Source organism: Grammomys surdaster, unplaced genomic scaffold, assembly GCF_004785775.1.
Source record: "Grammomys surdaster isolate TR1022 unplaced genomic scaffold, NIH_TR_1.0 126071, whole genome shotgun sequence".
Taxonomy (NCBI): domain Eukaryota; kingdom Metazoa; phylum Chordata; class Mammalia; order Rodentia; family Muridae; genus Grammomys; species Grammomys surdaster.
In genome coordinates, this window is record NW_021620880.1 from 958312 (window position 1) to 975209 (window position 16898).

The 16898-nt window shown below is 51.4% G+C and overlaps 2 protein-coding genes across 2 annotated transcripts; both read left to right on the top strand.

Annotated features, from left to right (window-relative positions):
• The first annotated feature begins 3066 nt into the window (after nt 1-3066).
• Ppm1j (protein phosphatase, Mg2+/Mn2+ dependent 1J) lies at nt 3067-8009 on the top strand. The gene is made up of 10 exons (XM_028755670.1): nt 3067-3413; nt 4642-4756; nt 5167-5454; nt 5675-5787; nt 6061-6145; nt 6631-6749; nt 6949-7012; nt 7171-7278; nt 7393-7544; nt 7694-8009. The coding sequence occupies exons 1-10, from the start codon at nt 3091-3093 to the stop codon at nt 7842-7844; spliced, it is 1518 nt and encodes a 505-aa protein (XP_028611503.1). The 5' UTR covers nt 3067-3090; the 3' UTR covers nt 7845-8009.
• Nucleotides 8010-10945: 2936 nt separating this feature from the next.
• Nucleotides 10946-16738, top strand: Rhoc (ras homolog family member C). Its single transcript, XM_028755671.1, has 5 exons — nt 10946-10989; nt 14082-14245; nt 14756-14876; nt 15123-15253; nt 16144-16738. The coding sequence occupies exons 2-5, from the start codon at nt 14090-14092 to the stop codon at nt 16315-16317; spliced, it is 582 nt and encodes a 193-aa protein (XP_028611504.1). The 5' UTR covers nt 10946-10989; nt 14082-14089; the 3' UTR covers nt 16318-16738.
• The last annotated feature ends 160 nt before the right edge of the window (nt 16739-16898 follow it).

Consider the following 16898-nt stretch of genomic DNA (forward strand, 5'->3'; position numbering starts at 1 on the left):
TGGACTACCGTATTGGAAGATTCCCAAGTTGCACAGGTTTTTTGTTGTTGTTGTTGTTGTTTTGGTTTTTTTGTACCACAGGGTTCCCGGCTGCTACCCAAGAGGGATAATAAATACTTCCAGCACAGAAGTGCTGCCCTCCTGCCTGGAAGACTAAGGGCAGCACTAGGGTGGAGAACCAAGCTGGAGGGCTTCAAGAGATGATGAGTATGACTCTCATCTTGGAAACCAAATTTGAGGTCCCTGGTATCTTCATTGGAAAGATGGTCAATAGTCCCAAGTACAAAAGTATGACAAGTTCATGTTTTGAAATCATTAAACACGAGCGTAGAAGAGTGTTGTGAACTTGCCTCTTCACGGGAAAGGTGTAAGCACTTGTCAGAGCCAGGAAGCTTTGGGGAGGTGATAGTGTAGGAGAGATAAAGATGGACATGGGTCAGGGTTCTGAGCATTACAGCCTGGGACAAGCTGCGGGGCTCTTCCCTCTCTTTCTCTCTCGCCCTCTTTCTGGATCTCTCTTTCCAGGGTGCTGAGAATTGAACTCAGGTCATCAGCCTTGGCAGTAAGGACTTTTGGCTGCTAAGCCGTTTCCCTTTATCTCTTTAAGACAAAGTCTCACTATGTAGCCTTGGCTAGCCTGGAATTTACTATATACCTCAGGCTAGGCACTAACTTGTGATCATCCTGTCTCTACCTCTTCCTCCTGGGATTACAGATGTGTGCCACCATGTTTGTTCTGAGAATGCTCTGTTCCTCCCCTCAACTCCCTTCCCTCCCCACAGCCCTTCACTCTCCTTCTCCTCTGTAATGGAAGAGTGTCATTCAGCTCCCAGAAGGGGACATATCTCATAAATGTATCCCCCCCCCCCGCCTCCTTCCCCTTTGCTCTCACTCTTTGTTGCCTCAGAGAGAGGTCCTTTTACCAGGTGTGGGGAGGACGGAAGACGGCTGATGGTGTAGGAATAGGAGAGGTGTTCAGAAGCACGAGAGTTCTAGAGTTTGGTTATGGATGGCAGCCAGAGTCGTTCCAGAGTCCAGGGGAGCGACTGACAGCCCTGTCCATTACCTGGTACCGGAGTCCAGGGGTCAATAGATCCTAGTTCTGTGGCCCATCTTTGCAGTCACACCTCGGATGCTGTGAAGAGCCTGGAAGCTGGGTGACACTGAAAGGTGACAGGTAAACTGACCCAGAAACACTGAATAATAAAACTAAAGGGTATTTTTTTTTCCTCCAGTCTTTGGCTTCCTACTGACACTATGACATCTATCAGACAGTTGGCTTCTGTTTTTCTCAAACAAGAAGAAAACACTCATGGTGGCAGTATGTATGCTTTTTGTCCCTGGCTGCCTTTGCTGCTGGTTGAGTCTGATTTTTATCAGTCCACCCCACCTCCACCCTGGTGATTTCATTTTCTCTCCCCTGACCCCCCCCCCCGCCAAAAACACAGACATAATTACAGCAAGTGTGTACTTTGAATGACCACTGTGGAATTTTTATTTAGAAGTGGTCAAGAAAGGAGGCACAGGTTAGCCCAGAATAGGACCAGGAAGCACTCAGCTGGGTGCCTCGAGGTGGAGTCTCAGCTTAGAACAGGAAGTCTGTGGTTCCTTCAAGGAATGGCCTTGACTTCTATTAAACTGTGTGTTGGGGATAGATGAGGGAGTGGATAGTGATCTATTCTCTTTTTTTTTCTTTTCTTTTTCTTTCTTTCTTTCTTTCTTTCTTTCTTTTTTTTGTTTTTTTTTTTTTTTGTTTTTCGAGACAGGTTTCGAGACAGGTTTGGTTTTTCTCTGTGTAGTCCTGGCTGTCCTGGAGCTCACTCTGTAGACCAGGCTGGCCTCGAACTCAGAAATCCACCTGCCTCTGCCTCCCAGGTGCTGGGTTTAAAGGCGTGCGCCACCACTGCCTGGCAGTGATCAATTCTCTAAGTCCAGGTAGAAGGACAAAATTCTTTCTGAGTCGGGACAGTAATCCTTCCCTTGAGAAAAGACAAAGCCCATCTGTGCTGGATCCAAATAGTGGGTTTTCCTGCGACCCAGACAAGATTTTCGCCTGGCCTTTGCCTCCCCCTGGCGGTAGCCAGAGAATTTGCTCAGCAACATCAGAGGGTGGGAATTTAGGAGTCCCACTCCCCTCTGGGCCTTTTTCCTAATCCAGAGAAACCAGGTTCTGACATGAGTATGAATTTCTCTCTCTCTCTCTCTCTCTCTAGCTCGCTCTCTCTCTCTCTCTCTCTCTCTCTCTCTCTCTCTCTCTCTCTCTCGTGAATTTCTAAGTGGCTGTGTGAATCTTAGGCAAGTCTAGTAAAAGAACAGGAGACTGTCTACTCCTACTTCATCTGTAAAATGGGTGTACATTTCTCTTTGCATTGTTGGTGTAGTGACCTAAAGACTAGAACGTGCCTTATAGAGGACCTAGTGTAGCAAGCCTTCAATAGTCGTATTTACTTATTATGTCGTTAGCCTTACTAACTGGCCAGCAGAAATCTAAATATGGGGGAACGGCTCTGAGAAAGTGGGATGGAAGTGACAATGGTTCTCTCGAATGCGGAGGTGACCTTTAGAGAGAATAGTGCCTTCAGGTGCCTGGTAGTGGGCTGCCGGCCTGGTTAGCACCGCGACTCGCACCAGCTCTCTCTGCTCTTGATTCAGCAGCTTTAACCTGAAGTGTTGTCACACCAAGCCCTTCACACCCAAGAGGATGTTTCGCTCTGAAGTCATCAGCTCCATAACTCTCCATGCTAGCTGGCCCACCCCGAACCGAGCGCGAGGAAGCTGCCTCTCCCGCCCTCGTCATAATGGGCAGATTCTAGCGGATTAAATCTAGCGGATGTCTAACCTACAGCACGACTGAAATGTTTCCTTCGTTCCGCTTCCTTCCCACAATAAACCCTTCCCCTCTGATACTCTGGCGGGACAAAGCAGGGATGCGAAGGAGAAGAGGCGAGGAGCGGGTGGGGCGGTTCCCCGGGTGGCCTAGAGCCTGGGGAAGTTTGTCAAGAACCCAGAGCGGACACCGCCCACCTGGAGCCCTAGGGGCGGGGCCTCTTCGGGGCGGGGCCACGGGCGGGGGCGGGGCACGGAGGCAGCATGCTAAACCGGGTGCGCTCGGCCGTGGCGCACCTGGTGAGCTCCAGTGGCACTTCTTCCCAGCGCTCCAAGTCCCCAGATCTGCCCAACGCCACCTCAGCGCCTCTCGCCGCCCCAGAAACGCCTAAGAGCCCCCGGAAAAAGCCTGGGAACGAGGTCTGCAGGCCCCAGAAGTCTTTGGAGAATCCAGTGAGCTTTTCTCGACCCACCTTTCTGCAGCTGAGCCCCGGGGGACTGCGACGCGCCGACGACCACGCAGACCGGGCTGTGCAAAGTCCCCCAGACACCGGTCGCCGCCTGCCCTGGAGCACAGGCTATGCCGAGTGAGCGCCCCCGACGAGGATGGGACTCCCATTCTCCCAGGAGACACATCCCGACTGCTGGGATGCGTCTCCCGCCGCACGACGCTCCGGGGACTATCCCAGGAATCTGCACCCCTCCCAACCATCCTCGGAACGGGGTGCAACCTCCACAACCTTCTTCAGGACCTTGCCCACCCTCCCCCTCGCTGTCTCAGGACAGTCCCCTCCCAGGGCGGGCGCAGGGAGCGCTGCCGAGGATGAGTTGGCGGGTTCCCAGTCGCGGCCCGCGGTTCACAGGCTAAGGGAGGGGAGGTTTGAAAAGAACTAGTTCCCCTTGCCAGGGAGATCGCGGGTGGAAAGACTCGTTCACCCGCTTCCTGGCCCCAGCGCCCCAGTTCCCTGTCCTTCTTACCGATCCCCTCCCCCTCCACACCCAGAAATAGCCCGCGACACCAGAAGGCCTCTGGCTTCCCGGGCGGGGGAGGGGTCCACCCGCAGAGCGCCACGGTTCCCTTTGGTTGTGGGTCTGTAGAAAGTTAGATGCTGGTAGGGCACAGCCCAAGAGGCAGCGTGCTCTCAGAACCTGCCTATTTTTAAATCACCTTCGGGGAAAACCAAGCCAAGTAACCAGGGAGATGGGGGCACTGAGGTCGTGGAGGAAGGTGGTGGGTAGCCCTGCACCTTCTCTCTTAGCTTCCCCTGTGGAAGGGTTTTGTACCTAAGAGATTCCGTCCCAGTCCAGGTGGGTCTACAAATCCTATTTGGGCCGGATCACTTCCCCACTCTAAGAAAGACCGAAACTTTGACTGGATCGTTTTAGTATGGGGGTGAATGTGCCCGTGCCCGTGCCAATGAAGGTGAATGTGCCCATGAGTCACTGTCTAAGCTGGTTGAGATTGGAGGTGGGATGTAGAATTTTGACTGGTAGGGAAGTAAAGCTTACTGTTCCTGTCTGGCCACACCCCCCAAGCACCACCCTCCAGAAAGCCTCCTTTGCTAAGGATGGAGTAACTGAGACAGGCAGTCACTGTTGGGGGCCTTTCTATGAGGCTGTACATTCTGCCACCAGACAGTACTTCTTGCTGGCCCTGCCTTCTCCTCTTCCCTCTGGCTTGAAGCCCAGGCAGCTGTGACCTTTTTCAGCTTGGCCAGTGAGCAGGAGAGGATGTGTGTGTGTGAGTCTAAGGTGGGGGTTATTCCAGGACCTGGTCTGGTGTCTAACCTGGCGTGGGACACTCTGGCCTGGCAGGGTCATCAATGCTGGGAAGAGCAGGCACAATGAGGACCAGGCTTGCTGCGAGGTCGTGTATGTGGAGAGCCGGAGGAGCATTACAGGGGCCTCCAAGGAGCTGAGCCATAACCAGGTAATACTTCATCCCCTTTCCTAACCTCCAGAGATGTGGTGACACTTCTCCCCAGGGGGTTCAGGCATTGGTTCTAAATAGATGCCTGGAGGTTCTCCCTCTGTCACAGAAATCTTAAGTGGCTTCAATTCGATTAGTTCTGCTAGCAAAGTTTGCTATTCCATTTCCTATGTGGATGCTCATGTGTTTATGGATGATTTAACTAATCAGTACTGATCTTTGCATTCTTCATATTTGAACTTGGCTCCTCTTTCTCTTGACACAGTAGGCTGTGCCTGAATAAGTGAATAAATCTAAATCGCCTTAATATCACACTCAGATCTCCCATGCGACGTTTATATGGCCACTTACAGGTTTGTTCTGCCCTGTCACCCTCCGTCCCCACTGACTTCTAACGTTTTCTTCACCAGGGATTCTGCTTTTACTACTGGGGCCTGTTTGATGGGCACGCTGGGGGTGGGGCTGCTGAGATGGCTGCCCGGCTCCTGCATCGCCACATCCGGGAACAGCTAAAGGATCTAGTAGAGATACTTCAGGACCCTTTGCCACCTCCTCTCTGTCTCCCATCCACTCCGGGAACCCCAGCTGTCTCTACTACTTCACAGTTGGTTAGCCCTCAGTCTTGCTGGTCTCCACAGAAGGAAGTAACCCATGACAGCCTGGTAGTAGGGGCCATTGAGAACGCCTTCCAGCTCATGGTGAGTGAGTGACCTATGCCAGTAATGTGCTAAGAAGGCACTCAAGCCAACACTGTGAGGTGGGTGGATGGGTGGACCACAGAATCCACACTGCCTTTGAGAGCCTGTTAGCCTATGTGGTCCTGTTCTCTTCCACTTTGGCCTAGAGAGGAGCTGAGTAGGGCAGGTAACTATAAGTTGCAGGTTTTTCTGTTCCCTTTGACCCTTCCTCACCTGGCAGGATGAGCAGATGGCTCGGGAGCGGCGTGGCCACCAAGTGGAAGGGGGCTGCTGTGCACTGGTGGTGGTGTACCTGCTAGGCAAGATGTATGTGGCTAATGCAGGTGACAGCAGGTGAGTGGGAAGAGGGCTTTGAGAATGGCCGAATAAGGGGCGACACTCTCCAGGATGAGGGGAATGCAGAGAGTGAGGGGTGGTGGGTTAAGCATTAAAGACTACAGTGATCAGTAAGATGATAGATATAAGGAAAGGTTGGACTTCTCCACAGGGGATGAGGATCCAGGAAGGAATCATCAGGTTCATTATGGGGAGGGCCTGGTCCTCCTGCATGGAATTCTCCACTTAGACCGTGAAAGCCAGGTCCAAATCCTGTCTGTCTCTGGGCAGGGCCATCATTGTCCGGAATGGTGAAATCATTCCAATGTCCCGGGAGTTCACACCAGAGACAGAGCGCCAGCGTCTGCAGCTGCTTGTAAGTAGGGGCTAAAGTCCCTATCCCTACCTAGTTTTTCCTCTCAAGCCTCTCAAAGCTTCCCACTGGGAACTTCCTGGGAAGGTGCTGGGTGGAGTGTGGAGTGCTGGATGAGCTGGAGGGTTGATGCAGCAGGAAGGAGCATGGCTATCACTGTAGCCCCAGGAAGGAAGGTGGGGGCTGGGAATAACAAAGGCCAGAGCAAGCGTGTTATCTTGGTGCATCCTCTTGTGTGGTCTCTCTATCCTGATTTCTGGGGATGAATCCTACATTGTTAATTGTGTGACCCCCGTCAAGTTCCTTACTCAATGGTTTGTGCTTCACTGGCCTTTGAGTGGTGAATGAGTTCATTCATATTAATATTAGAGGAGTGTGTGGCCTGCAGTAAACCTTAAGGATCTGTTATAATTTAATAGCCATATGTTGTATAAGGGTGTGATATGAATGAAATGGCCTCTCTCCCATCTGGCCCCTCCCAACCTCAGGGCTTCCTGAAACCAGAACTGCTGGGCAGTGAGTTCACTCACCTTGAATTTCCCCGAAGAGTTCAACCCAAGGAACTAGGGCAGAGGATGCTGTACAGGGACCAGAATATGACTGGCTGGTAACTTCCCTCAGAGCAGGGGCCGTTCCCATTGCAAGGCAACCAGTCCCTCAGCAGCAATAAGGTGGAAGCTGGAAGCTGGGTGAAGCTGGAAGCTGATCAGGCTGGAAGTTGGGAAAGATGGCCCTTTCTGGAAGGGTTTGTGTGTGGGGTTTGCTTTGCCACCTGGGTGATGCGTTCTCTACTCCTCCTTCCTCAGGGCCTACAAAAAGATTGAGCTGGAGGATCTCAGGTTTCCTCTGGTCTGTGGGGAGGGCAAAAAGGTAAAACCCTGAGGTAGAGGTGGGAGAGGGCAGGAAGAGCCATCACAGCTTGTCCAGGGAGGTGGAGGTTTCACCAAGCAGTATGTGTGGGAGGATTCTATGGTTTCAGTGAGTCTGAGAGAGGGACTAAATAGCGGTGTTCTTTCTCATTTTCCCAGGCCCGGGTAATGGCTACCATCGGGGTGACACGGGGCTTGGGAGACCACAACCTTAAAGTCTCCAGTTCAACTCTGCCCATCAAGCCTTTCCTCTCCTGCTTTCCTGAAGTGAGCACGCCTTCTTTCCTTTAGGAGGCTCCGACTGGCTTTTACCCAGGGCCCGTTGATCTCCAACCTCCCTTGCTCCTTAACACTTCAGTCCTCTCTTTCTTTGCCTACCAGGTACGAGTGTATGATCTGACACAGTATGAACACTGTCCAGATGATGTGCTGGTCCTGGGTACAGATGGCTTGTGGGATGTGACCAATGACTCTGAGGTAGCTGCCACTGTGGACAGGGTGCTGTCAGCCTATGAACCCAATGATCCCAGCAGGTAGGGGGTTGCCTGGCAAGGTGTTGGGGGGTAGTCCTGGTGAAGGAAGGGACAAAGGGAGACAAAGACTGGAGACCCACATATGGGCCTGTGTATCTGTCTTCTCATATACGTATTGGTACATGAATGTACACATGTACTTCTGGCAGGTATACAGCTCTGGCCCAAGCTCTGGTCCTGGGGGCCCGGGGAATCCCCCGGGACCGTGGCTGGCGTCTCCCAAACAACAAGCTGGGTTCCGGGGATGACATCTCGGTCTTCGTCATCCCCCTGGGAGGGCCAGGCAGCAGTTACTCCTGATGGGCTCAGCCCCATCTCTCTCACTGCCACCCCATCGTCTCTATTACCACCCTTCTCCATCCCAAACACAGAAGTTGTATCCCTGACTCTCAAGTGGCCGTTTGACAAAGGGATGCCCACTAGATCCAAAATTACAGCAACTGGCAAATAAACCAGATGGATGAATGCGTGTGTCATTATTTGCTTTGACCAGAACCTGAAAAGTGGGCAATGGAAAGAACAACAAAATATTCCTAAAAATGTAGCTTGCCCAGATTCTTCTGCTGTCCCTTTTCCCACTCTACATACCACGAGTGGCCCCATCTGTGGATGTCTGCCAAGCCTGGGTGTCTAGCCCAAACCTTTGCTGAGCTTTGAGCCCACACATGCCAGCTATCTCTCAGCCATCTTCTCCACAGAACTCTGGTGCTTACAATCCACACACCTTAAACTGAATTCACAATTTACTCCATAAATAATAATTCTCCTGCTTCATCCTTTCAGTGGGCACAATCATGGCTGCTCAAATTAGTAATCCAGCAGTTGATCACACCTGGCTATGTATCTTCACAATTCTGGGCTACTTTAGTCATGTAGTCCATGTAATGTTTCAGGAAATCAGCTGTCTATATGATGGTATACACAATGTAGCCGAGCTGTGACCTAGGCTGTACCATCTCTTACATGATGGTATACACAATGTAGCCAAGCTGTGTCCTAGGCTGTACCATCTCTTATATGATGGTATACACAATGTAGCCGAGCTGTGACCTAGGCTGTACCATCTCTTACATGATGGTATACACAATGTAGCCGAGCTGTGTCCTAGGCTGTACTAACTTGGTCTGTGTAAGTATACTTACTGCTATTCACACAATAATGAAATTCCATAGCAACAATTCTCATAACATCTCTATTAAGGGATGTGTGACTATGCTGTTGATTATTTATAAGATCTTTCATATTTACCATTATTTCTTTTCTGCCTTCCTCATCACCACATTAGCCCATTATTATACCAACTTCCTAACTCCAGTGACTCATTGTTATGCCCAGAACAGAACTAAGGTTAAAGTCCTGAGCTAAGAAACTTCATAATGTGATCCAGCTACTGTTTCTCTAGCTTTACCACCTCCTGCCTCCAAACTCTGTGGCTTGTCATAGCTCCAACTTATTTTATATCTCACACTACCTTTTCTTGACTATTTCATCTGTTCTCCAGGACTGAGTATCCTACAGTTCCTGTATGCTGCCAAGGCAATTACCTCTAGGATTATAACTGTCTATAGGAGGAGCCAATGGGAAGTAGCTATTGAGGGCAGGAATTCTTTTTTTTTTTTTAATTTGCATTGGTGTTTTGCCTGCATGTATGTCTGTATGAGGGTGTTGGAACTGGAATTCCCTGAAACTGGAGTTACAGACAGTTGTGAGCTGCCATGTGGGTGCTGGGAATTGAACTTAGGTCCTCTGGAAGAGCAGCCAGTGCTTTTAACCATAAGCAATCTCTCTAGCCCCAAAAGCAGGGACTCTTAAGTCTGAGTGTTTTGACCCCAGGACACTGTAACTTCTCTGAGCCTCCATGTCTCAGTAAAATGTAGATAACAATACTGCCTTGTAAGAACTAAACATAGTGTGGGTGGGGCGGGCAAGGTTCATGTAATAAAGCTTCAAGAGTTGTTAGCTATATTTGATTGTCTGTGTTCTTCATTTAGACTGTAAGTTTGTTTATTTTTATGTATGTTTTGTAAGTTATCTGAAGGCAGAAATTCATGGTTAGTGCATAGCTTTCAGTTCACATTCAATCGATGTTTACTAAGTGAATTCAGAGGCCTGGTGGCCAAAGTGCCCTTCACCTCAGCTATCTGATTTATCAAATGCTTCCAACCCTGAGTGTCTATATATGTGTCTGCCTGGATCTGTGACAGCTTCACTCCACAGTCTATGTTGGGCTGGAATTTGTGGTAACTCTGCTCCCTCCGGTGTGTTGAGATTACAGACATGAACCACCAGACCAACTGCACCTGCAGTAGACTCCATATGACATGCATTTATTCTGGCAAATCTATGATGAGCAGAGGTTGGTTGGATGGTGCAGAGGGCAGGTTGGAGGGGGAGCGTGGCAGGCAGCAGGGAGCCAGTACCTGCCTGGGTGCCCCACAGGCCTGACTGTAAATTTGAGTGATTGATTTAGCCTAGGATGGCCTGGAACTAACTCATAGAGATCCATCTGCCTTTGTTTCTTGGGTGTCATCATGGCTCACCTCACTGTAAATTCCTGCTGTCACAAACCGTGGAGAAACCACTTCTCTGGGCATCACTTGCTTTGCAGGCAAAAGGGAACACGTGAACTTATTCCAGAGTTAGAGATTGTGTGTTTAAAATATCTAGCACTAGCAAATAAAATATTGGTAGACTTCCTTATACACCCACTTTGGCCCTTTATAAGGAAGGAGATATACGATCAGGTAAGTAACTCGTCAGATTGGGATCAACAGCACAACAATACAATAGGAGTATGAGGTCAGTTTCCAGCTGAGGACACGGAAGCACTTCCAGGAGTGTGCTCTTAACAGGACGTAGGGAAATTCCCTGCGAAGGAAGGAAGGGACATGTAAGGCGATGATGGCTGGGACTGTAGATCACAAAAGGCCTCCAAGGCTCCGGATAGCGTCACGTTGCACATTTTGCAGTGATTCCTGGAGAAGAGAGTGGGCAGCTTCTGTATAACCCGTCCCCTCGGTCACGGCTAAGGTGTAGGAGATACTGGAGCTTCGAGGGCTGCTTGGCCACGCGAGGGCAGCAGTGGCCCTCGCTGACCCCACCCTGGGAGCCGCTCAACTTTCCCGAAGCGGGTCCACCCCTATGGGTTGGAAGTGGGGCAGAGGCCGAGCCCTCCGAGGTCCCACCTGCTCACCACCCAGCAATCCAGACATTTCCAGGCATGGACCCTCCAGCTCCAGCTCCACGCCCCATGCTAGGTCCTCTGCGGGGGTGACCTGCGGCTGCCTGGGGCCCAGAGCGGAGGCGGGCCAAGCTAAGGGCCGGCCCCGTCGACCCCCCTCCCCTTGACGGACCCGCCCCGGAGCGGTGCTGAAGAGTGGGGCGGGGCCCGGGTCAGTCTCAGCCTCCGGCACCGGCCGCGCAGCTGGAGGCGGCGGAGCAGAAGGTACCGGGGGCCCCAGCTGGTGGGTGGCAAGGCGTCGTGGGAACTGACCTCGGAGGAGACCACTTTCTCAGTTCCCAGATCGCTCCGGGAGTGGCTCAGGAGGGGGTTCCGGGACAGGCATGGGAGAACGCCCCGCAGGCGCTCTCGCCTCCTGAGCTCTCGAACCGTAGCCCAGAGCCTCTTCCCTTTCTGAATCTTGCCTTTCCGGACTTCCCTAGCTGGGCCAGGGACGCACTTGGATCTCCGTGAGCGACTCAACCCAGACGCCCCAGTTCCGGGCGGGGAGTAAGAAACAGGGCCTCAGGCTGGCTAGGGGTGGGAGTTCTGGCCTGGGATGGGGAATGGCGGGAATAGGGGCGGGATGTGACTATTGGGGGCTGCCACTGCTTGGCGGGTCTGGACGCCGCCCTAGACGAGTTTTGGAGCTGATCTGAGCTAAGAGGTTGAGAAGACTGGGAAAGATCCCGCTCCTGTGTTGTGTATGAGCGTCTGAGAGTGAAGGGAAAAAAAAAAAAAAAAGAACAAAACACCCCAGTCCCCAACTCTGCCTCCTACCCTTTTGGGAGGTTTGGGAGTGTTAGGGGGTTGGGCGGAAAGCTGGGGCCCAGCTCTTCCTTCACTACTGGCTTTAAAGTTAAGAAAAAGGTGTTGCCCGAAGAGTGATCACCTAGATCTCAGGGGAGCAGAGTACAAAGGCCTGTTGGATCACCTGAAATATCAAGAGGATAATAAGGAGGGCTAGTGTCTTGTTCTAGGGAAGGTCCCAGAAGTTCCAGACCCTTCTCAGGGCCCTGTGTGACGTTTCGTTGTCTCTCTTAGGGTTAGTGGGGCAGTTTCTCTGGAGCCGCCTTTCACAGGGAGTGTTAGCCAGGCCATCCATGCCATTTTGGCCGTGGGCCCAACGTCCTGGCTTGGCCCGAGTCCCCAATTCTTCTGGCCTGAGCAGAGCCTAGATGCAAAATCTTCTGAGCTGGGGGCTCTAACCCAGCCACGAAGTTCCGGCCTCTGCCTCCCACCATCAGATGCCCAGCCACCTTTTGCTGTGGGACAGCCGTGGCACATGCATGGGGACGTGACTAGTGTTTAGCGTTGGAGTGATCACGCTCCATCGACACTGCCCACCCTGGGTTGGGGCTGTCTCAGCCAGCCTGTATACAGCTAGACTGGTTGAATTAATGGGAGTAGGTGGGAGAGTTGGAAGAAATCCTGTGGGTTACCTGGGTAACCTCTCAGATCTCACTTTTGAAAGAGATATGTGTAGATACGCCTTCTTCCCAGTCTTTTGGGGGTATGAGGGAAAACCCCTTGAGGTGGAGGGTGGTAAATACGGCTGTGCATACTCAACTCCTATAAATTCTCTGTGACTCATGTCCTCTTTCCTCATATCCCAGTTGTGTGTGTGTGTGTGTGTGTGTGTGTGTTGTGTAGGGGTTGGGGGAACCATCCAGGAGACTTGATGCTGAAGAATCAGCCTGGGGCTGGAGTACTCGGCTTCCTAAAAGGCAGGCCCAGGCCGGGGTTTGAGGTGGTGGTATGTAGGGAGTGGAGGAGCTCAGTGGAGCCAGACAGGATATGGGGCTGGAAGGAAAAGCCAAGTTTGGGGCTGAGATCAGGTTACTGTCCCCTTCTTAACTGCTCCCTGCCTGGTCAAAGCTTAGACTGATCCTCACTAGTCTTTTCTTTTGAGGCTCCTCCCAGCCCAGGCCTGGGCCCTCCTCCCTCACAACCTTCACTTCTTCTCTACTCTATAGCTGGTACTGTCTCTCCCAGGCTGTGTAGGCCTGGAGACCTCACTGACCTGGTCAGCTCCCCTTGGTATGAACTGCTTGTTCATGTGTGCTGGAGTGTAGGACACATATAAACTCTGGGAAGCTGACTCCTTACCTTGAGTCACAGGGAGGTGTCTGCAGGACTTAAGGGTCAGCTGGTCACAAGGAGGAAGGGGCTGTCCCAGAAAGTGGGTGGAGGTGATTCCCAAGTGGGTTTAGCTCAGTCACAGCAATGCTGTGATAGATGTGTGGCTCCCCACAGTGTGGTCATTGTACCCTGTCAGGGGCTGAGTGACCGAGTGTTGCTGCCAGGCCCAAGAAAGGGGAGGGGGAGGCCCACAGGCTGCTGCCTGACCGTGAGCTGCCAGGACTGAGCCTTCTTTGTGTGACTTGAGACTTTGGGGAAGGGATGGGGTGGGTCAGGGAGGCCAGCCTACTGCTTTCCCTGGCCTCTGGCTTAGCTTCTCCGATTCTGTTTTCACCTGTGAAGTGCCATGTAGGCTAGATGGACGAAATCACAAAGCCCTGCATTGAGAGCTATCCCTGCACTTTGTCTAAACCTCACTGAGCCTCAGTTTCCTACTTTTGTCAAAGTAGCAAGGCCTGGGGTCAGTGAGAGGGATCAGTGGGCGAAGGTGCTTGCTAAGCAAGCATGATTACCTGAGTTTGATCCCAGGAACCCATGCAAAGGTAGACTGACTACAAAGCTGTCCTTTGACCACCACATGCATATATGCCTCCCCCAATAAAGGCTTTTGTTATTTTGTTTTCAAATGGGAAGGCCACCATCCACCTAACAGGCAGCTGGAGATCTGAAGATTTTTCTCAGAATACCTAACAAAGTATGCGCATGTCCAGGGAGAGACAAACACCTAGGAGCTCTATAAGTGTTCCTTGCTTTATCCTAACACCTATAACTGGCTTTTTTTGGTTACCAGGCAGACATGAACGCTAATGAGGGACAATCTATTCTGCTTTGCATTTAGTGATTATTAATACTGTCAAAATCCTGGTAACAAAACTGATAGGCAAGGCAGATAAATCTAGGTCTTTAGGAGGTTCACCTGAGCACTTCTCAGGTGTCCTGGGTCCTGTACTTCTCCTGATTAATTCTAATGCATCTAGGAAGACCTGACCAGCATTCCAAGGTCTTTTGCCTGTAGGATTTGTTCTTGGCAAGAATATGCCTTGGCAAGCCCCCTTCCCTTCCTTTGCTGGATGCTGTGGTTTCTAGGCAAGCTTGAGGGGTGGGTGACTAGAAAAGTGGTTTTAAGATTTACTTGTTTTCCCCTCCTCAAATCCCCACTGCCTCTTGCCTGCCAGTTTCAGCCATGGCTGCAATCCGAAAGAAGCTGGTGATTGTGGGTGACGGTGCCTGTGGGAAGACCTGCCTCCTCATTGTCTTCAGCAAAGATCAGTTTCCAGAGGTCTATGTCCCTACAGTCTTTGAGAACTACATAGCTGACATCGAAGTGGATGGCAAACAGGTGAAGGCCATGAATTAATTGCTTGCTTTCCTGCCTGGGAATCCTGTCCCCCAGTCACATAGGGCCTATAGATGTCCTTTCTTACCACCCACCTACATATTTATTTCCCTGCTGGAACCAACAGAAGCTAGGAAGTGAAATTGTAGCCCTAGAAAACCTGGATGTACTATCTGGTTCAACCACATACTGGCTCTGGGATCTGAGCCAAGTCCCTTTTGCCTCTGGGCTTAACCTCTCCCCACTGCAAAATGTGAATGAGGGCAAGACCTCTCCCAAAAGGTTGCCTTAAGAACTAAATGCTGCTGACAGTGGCAGCTCATACTACACAAAGATCAAACCCATCTTAGATTTCAGAAAAGGGTATCATTGTTTTTGTGACTGGTCAATACAACCCAGCACACAGTGACTGGTAAAAAGATGTTCAGCTAGTTCACTGGAGTGATTTCAGAGGGCCCCAGGGTGGTAGGGTTGGGGCCCTCAGGCTAGCTGCTTAATAGCCATGTGTGTCAGGTGGAGCTGGCTCTGTGGGACACAGCAGGGCAAGAAGACTACGATCGCCTGCGGCCTCTCTCCTACCCGGACACTGACGTCATCCTCATGTGTTTCTCCATTGACAGTCCTGACAGCCTGGGTAAGGCTTTAGAGGGACTGAGAACATTTGGTACCTGCCATCTTCAGAGGCTGTGGAGGAGTCTTGGGAGCATGTAGGTCTTGCAGGTTTCCTTTGCTATGGAGACAGTAGCCCTTGGGGTTGGAAGTGTCCACTGTAAGGGGCTTTGAGCTATGCAAGGTACTGCCTGTTCAGTAGACTGCGTGACTGCTCTAGAAGACCAGGCTTCTGTTGTTAAATCTATACACTTTGGGGATATCTCTGCAGAAAACATTCCTGAGAAGTGGACCCCGGAGGTGAAGCACTTTTGTCCCAATGTGCCCATCATCCTAGTGGGTAATAAAAAGGACCTGAGGCAAGATGAGCACACCAGGAGAGAGCTGGCCAAGATGAAACAGGTGGGTGGGGCGGCCCTGGCGGTGAGGCAAGCTCCTTGGGGAAACAGCTGATAGCCAGTGTTAGCCAGACTGTGATGTTCACCTGCTGTCCTGTCCAAATGTTGGGAGGAACTAGAAGGGTCCTCCAGTAACTGAAGTGTCAGAGAATTGACATGCCTAAGGGCATTTGCTTTTTTTTGGTTGGGGCTACTAAGATGAAGAACCATGCTCATCCACATCTTAAAGTGAGGGTGTGGGAGCTGTGTGCTAGAGTGCCTTGGGGAGGGAAGGCATTATACACTGCCGGAAGAAGGCTCAGAGGGGTGAGTACTCAAAGACTTGCTAAATGACTCTAGCCAGTGGACTGCTTTATTTAGAGGAAGTTAAGGAGGTAGGCTATCCTGGGAGGCTAATTAAGGTTTTAACTGGGGGCAGACGTCCAGTCTGTATGTTAGAAGTATTCTGATAGCTATGTAGGATGGACTAGAGCAGTGATTCTCAGCCTGTAGGTCATGACCCCTGTGGGTCATGCATGTTAGATATCCTGCATATTAGGTATTTACATCACAGTTCATAACAGTAACAACAAAAGTGATTTTATAGTGGGGGAGTCCCTACAACATGAGGAACTGTATTAAAGGGTCACAGCACTAGAAGGCTGAGAACCACTGGACTAGAGAAGAGGGAGGATGGAGTCAGCTGGGCAGTAGGTACTTGTTCAGAGGAGGAATGGGTACTGTAGGGGTAAGGCTGGGTGGGAGGAGGAACAGACTGAATTCTGAAATGGAAACCTGGATCTTATGTCCCTAGCCTGGAAACTGCCTGTGGTAGCTGGACTTAAGAATTCTGCAGGGCCAGTCTGGAGGATGCTCAGTCACCCCTTCTTCTGACCCTGTATCTTGTCTTATCAGGAGCCTGTTCGATCTGAGGAAGGCCGGGACATGGCAAACAGGATCAGTGCTTTCGGCTACCTTGAGTGCTCAGCCAAGACTAAGGAAGGGGTGCGGGAGGTATTTGAGATGGCCACTCGAGCGGGCCTACAGGTCCGGAAGAATAAGCGCCGGAGGGGCTGTCCCATTCTCTGAATTCCCCAAAGCCTCCTCAATCCTCCCACCCTTCCCTTCACAGGGGTACAATTTACCCTCCCCCCACTCCATCCTTGTAGGACTCCATGCTGCCAGTTTCTATTTTGGTTCCTTTCTGCCCAGGACTGCATGAGTTTCCCCAGCCCCAAGTGGTGGCTGCTGGGCCCTTCCTCCCCGCCTCTGGGAACCAGGCTGGTGCCCTGCCCTTCCTGAGCAGGGCTCCTCCCGATGCATTGGTCCAGGGGTGGGGCTCTTAGTCCCTTTGGCCTTCCCCATATTACACACCAGCACTTTATATATTTGTGGCTCACAGGAGGAGTCTAGGATAGGGACTGGGGTTTCTGCTTTGGGTAGTAGCCTTGTATTTGACTTTACTCGGTGGGAGGGCAGGACATGAATAAAGGTCAAAGGTTGCACCATGTGTGGCAGCTTCCTGTCTTTACTGGCCTACTTTGGCTGTGAGCCTGGAGTCCCATCTTTTTCTCTTCATTTCCAAGTTGCTGGCTAGGCTGGGCCCTTGTCTGCAGAGGCAGGGCTGGGGGCTGCAACGGGGGACGGGGTGGAGTCTAAAGGATGAGGTC

Excerpts from the sequence above, each read along its gene's own strand:
- Ppm1j (XM_028755670.1), top strand. The coding sequence starts at position 3,091 with ATGCTAAACCGGGTGCGCTCGGCCGTGGCGCACCTGGTGAGCTCCAGT. Across the intron at positions 7,279-7,392 it reads TCCTCTCCTGCTTTCCTGAA|GTACGAGTGTATGATCTGAC; the intron begins GTGAGCACGCCT and ends TTTGCCTACCAG. Across the intron at positions 7,545-7,693 it reads GAACCCAATGATCCCAGCAG|GTATACAGCTCTGGCCCAAG; the intron begins GTAGGGGGTTGC and ends TACTTCTGGCAG.
- Rhoc (XM_028755671.1), top strand. The coding sequence starts at position 14,090 with ATGGCTGCAATCCGAAAGAAGCTGGTGATTGTGGGTGACGGTGCCTGT. Across the intron at positions 14,246-14,755 it reads TCGAAGTGGATGGCAAACAG|GTGGAGCTGGCTCTGTGGGA; the intron begins GTGAAGGCCATG and ends CATGTGTGTCAG. Across the intron at positions 15,254-16,143 it reads AGCTGGCCAAGATGAAACAG|GAGCCTGTTCGATCTGAGGA; the intron begins GTGGGTGGGGCG and ends TTGTCTTATCAG.